The sequence below is a fragment of the Dipodomys spectabilis genome, unplaced genomic scaffold (genome assembly GCF_019054845.1).
Source record: "Dipodomys spectabilis isolate Male_0828 unplaced genomic scaffold, ASM1905484v1 ptg000227l, whole genome shotgun sequence".
Classification (NCBI taxonomy): domain Eukaryota; kingdom Metazoa; phylum Chordata; class Mammalia; order Rodentia; family Heteromyidae; genus Dipodomys; species Dipodomys spectabilis.
This window is the reverse complement of record NW_024870904.1, coordinates 4,071,359-4,075,564: the sequence shown is the minus strand read 5'-3', so window position 1 is coordinate 4,075,564 and position 4,206 is coordinate 4,071,359. Positions and strand designations below refer to the sequence as shown.

Here is a 4,206-nt window from a genome sequence, read left to right as displayed (position 1 = left end):
CTGTGTATTTTAATGACCAGGTTTATGTATTGTCAAATGTTTCTAATTTGCTATTTAATTTTCCCAGTGAATAGTTAACAAAGCTAGCTGCAAACATTTTATGTAAGACAAAAGCATACCTGCAACATAATGAAATTCCAGGTTGGAATTCTCAAAACCCAGTCTAATTTCTTGATGGAAATGTGCCATTACAGAAGCTGATGTCATTTGATGATGTGGCTGTGAACTTCACCTGGAAGGAGTGGCAGGATCTGGATTCTGGTCAGAGGAACATTCATAGAGATGTAATGCTGGAGACCTATAGCAACCTCATGTCCTTGGGTGAGCAAAGGTTATTTTTACTTGGAAGATCAAGTGCTTTTATTTTAGTAGACATTAGACTATGTTATTTAGGGAGATGATTCCAGTCCATTCCCAGGTAAAAAACTGCTAGTATATAAGCCAGTCAAATTTGAGTCTGAGAGCTTGGTGTTGTTTGTCTTTCACACTAGTGCTTGAGCCACCATTCTATTTTCACTTTTGTTTTGGGGCATATTCTGAGTTTCCATGCCCAGGTTGGTTTCAAGCCTGCCTCTTCTGATCTCACCTCCTAACTGTAGGATTACAGGTGTAAGCATTTGGACCATTACAATTTCTAAAAAAAAAAAAAAAGATTCCAGGCCATGGGAATTGTTATTTTTTTCTAAGGGAAACTTAAACTTCATTATATGTAACACAAGAGTTAATTTTATTCTCGTTATTTAGGAAAGCAAATCAATAGTTGGACAAAAGTTCTAAGCTATGATCCACTAATAGGAGACTTACTTCCCAGACTTGGGTAATTGTTATAGGTGGATCTACAGTCTAGAATAGAACATACATTACTACTGACAGTATGCTCTGGAAATCAATAAGTAAAAGTGTGTATTTTTAAGCCAAACCTGCTACAGGGTTTAGTGCTTCAAGCTACCAATCCTAGATACTCTGGAGGCTGACATCTGAAGATTTCAGTTTGAAACCAGCAGTGTAGAAAAATGACCATGACTTTATCTCCAATTAACCATTCAAAAACTAGAAATGTAGAGGAGACTCAAACTAGTAGAATGCTATCTTTTAGCAAAAGAGCTGAGTTCAAGCCACACAGTTGGCAAAATAAACCCAAAGCTGTATGCTACTCCACCATGGAGCTGTTAAGAATTGAGAAACTGGGCTGGGAACGTGGCTCAGTGGTAGAGTGCTTGCCTTGCATGCTCAAGACCCTGGGATCGATTCCTCAGTACCACATAAGCAAAAAGAAAAAAGCCAGAAGTGGCGCTGTGGCTCAAGTGGTAGAGCTCTAGCCTTGAACTGAAGAGCTGAGGGACAGCAAGCGCCCAGGCCCAGAGTTCAGGCCCCACGACTGGACCAAAAAAAAAAAAAAAGAATTGAGAAACCATGGGCTGGAAAGGTGGCTCAGTGGCAGAGGAATTGCCTTCCATACATGAGGCCCTGTGTTGGATTCCCCAGCACCACATAAGCAGAAAAAAAAATAGCCAGATTTGGTTATGTGGCTCATGTGATACAGTGCTAGCCTTGAGCTGAAGATCTGCCAGACAGTGCCCAGAACCAGAGTTTAGGCCCCAGAACTGGACCCCCAACCCCCAAAAAACAATTGAGGAACCAGAATTAGGAGCAACCTTGTGAACAGGATGTCTGCGACCTTTCGTTAATGATGACCTAGCAAGAGCAATAATTCTCCACTATTTCTTAATCATAGGACACGGTGTTCCTAAACCTAAATTGATTGTGATGCTGGAACAAGGTGCAGATCCATGGATAAGAGAAGCCTCAGACAAGAATTTCACAGGTGAGTTAAAGCATCTTGAATGGTGATGATGGGTCCAGAGCCCAGTTGGTCTGTTTATCTTGAGGTGTACAGAGCAATAGTATTCCTAGTGCCCTTGAGTCATGTGTGGCAGAGAACTAAGTGATCCTTTGTCTCAAGGAATTGTCAATCCAGAATTCACATGGAGGCAAGCTGAATTTGGTGTGCCAGTGTATTTAATGTTAGGAATTCTTTGTCTGTAGAGAAGTCATTCTTTTTTTTTTTTTTTTTGTTGCTCGTGGGACTTGAACTCTGGGCCTGGGTGCTGTCCCTCAGCTCTTCAGCTCAAGGCAAGCGCTCTACCACTTGAGCTACAGCGCCACTTCCAGTTTTCTGGTGGTTTATTGGAGATAGGAGTCTTACGGTCTCTCCTGCCGGGGCTGGCTTTGAACCACGATCCTCAGAACTCAGCCTCCTTAGCATCTAGGATTACAGACGTGAGCCACCAGCGCCCGGCAGAAGTCATTCTTTAAGAGAAAAAGACAATAAGAAATGTACAAAAGGAGATCCCATTTTCTTTTAAACTAGTATTATGCAGGTAGGAGGAAAATAGGAGAATGGTAGTGCTGCTATTCTCTGATCAGGACAATAGCTTATGAGTTGTGCTGGGCATAGAGTGAGATTCAGAATGGAAGCATTAAGAGTATGTTGATGAATAATTTCAGTAAATATTTCCTAGAAAAAAATAGAAAAATCTGAAATACAGAAAAACATTATTTTCCATTTTAAAATGTCAATACTACATTCATAGTTAGTACGTTGCAGAGAAAAGTTTATATTCTGCACAAAACAATGCTTTGATATTTGAAAATCTTGTCACAGTTAAAATGTGAGAAAATACCTTTACAGTAAGGAATGTGTGGATCTCATTTATGTTTTTGCCTATTTTTCTGTTATGCATTTTAGATGTCCAAGAAATGGAGGATGTGATTAGCACCTGTCAGGAAAGTCACAATAAGTATCTCTCTGAAGTAGCAGTCAGGAATAATAACCCAGAAGAGGAAAAAGTGAGACTTTTAAGAAGTTTTAATTTGAGCTCAAAACAGAAGTCAGAACTGATTAAGAATAATGGGAACTCCTTAGGGATGAGGACAGAAAAGGTCACTGGGTGTCAGAACATGGGTGTTTTCAGTGAACATGGTAAGATGTGTGCTGTACATAGTCCCCAGGTGTCTTTGTAGTTGAAGAATATAAACAATGTAAAAGGTCTTTCACTGAGAAGACACACCCTATTGTCCCTCAGAGAACACATACAGGAGAGAAACCATATGAAAGTAAAATGTGTGGAAAGATTTTCACCAGTAAGGCATACCTTACTGTCCACCAGAGAACACACACAGAAGAGAAACCTTTTGAATGTAACATTTGTGGAAAGTCTTTCACCTGCAAGACATATCTTACCGACCACCAGAGACCATACACAGGAGAGAAACTTTATGAATGTAACATGTGTGGAAAGTCTTTCACCAAGAAGTCAAACCTTACTGTACACCAGAGAACACACACAGGAGAGAAACCTTATGAATGTAATATGTGTGGAAAGTCTTTCACCAAGAAGTCACCTCTCACTGTCCATCAGAGAATACACACAGGAAAGAAACCTTATGAATGTAACATGTGTGGAAAGTCTTTTACCCAGAAGTCACACCTCACTGTCCACCAGAGAATACACATAGGAAAGAAACCTTATGAATGTAATGTGTGTGGAAAGTCTTTCACCCAGAAGACAACTCTCACTGTCCACCAGAGAAGACACACAGGCAAGAAACCTTATGAATGTAACATGTGTGAAAAGTCTTTCACCAAGAAGTCAAACCTTACTGACCACCAGAGAACACACACAGGAGAGAAACCTTATGAATGTAATATGTGTGGAAAGTCTTTCACACATAAGTCACCCCTTAATGTTCACCAGAGAAAACACATAGGAAACAAATCTTATGAATGTAATGTATGTGAAAAGTCTTTCACCCAGAAGCTGCACTTTACTGTCCACCAGGGAACACACACAGGAGATAAACCTTATGAATGTAACATGTGTGGAAAGTCTTTCACCAATAAGTCAAACCTTACTGTCCACCAGAGAACACACGCAGGAAAGAAACCTTATGAATGTAACGTGTGTGGAAAGTCTTTCACCCAGAAGATACACTTTACTGTCCACGAGAGAACACACACAGGAGAGAAACCTTATGAATGTAACGTGTGTGGAAAGTCTTTCACCAAGAAGTCATACCTTACTGCCCATCAGAAAACACACAGGAAAGAAACCTTATGAATGTCATATGTGTTGAAAGTATATCAGCCAAGATATATATGTTACTGTCAACCAGAGAGCACACACAGGAGAGAAATTTTATGAA

At 40.1% G+C, this 4,206-nt stretch overlaps 1 protein-coding gene across 1 annotated transcript; it reads left to right on the top strand.

The window, feature by feature from the left end:
- The first annotated feature begins 256 nt into the window (after nt 1-256).
- Nucleotides 257-3,259, top strand: LOC122123236 (zinc finger protein 717-like). The gene is made up of 3 exons (XM_042697620.1): nt 257-321; nt 1,736-1,825; nt 2,750-3,259. Exons 1-3 carry the CDS (start codon nt 288-290, stop codon nt 3,022-3,024), a joined length of 399 nt encoding a protein of 132 aa, XP_042553554.1. The 5' UTR covers nt 257-287; the 3' UTR covers nt 3,025-3,259.
- Nucleotides 3,260-4,206: the final 947 nt, after the last annotated feature.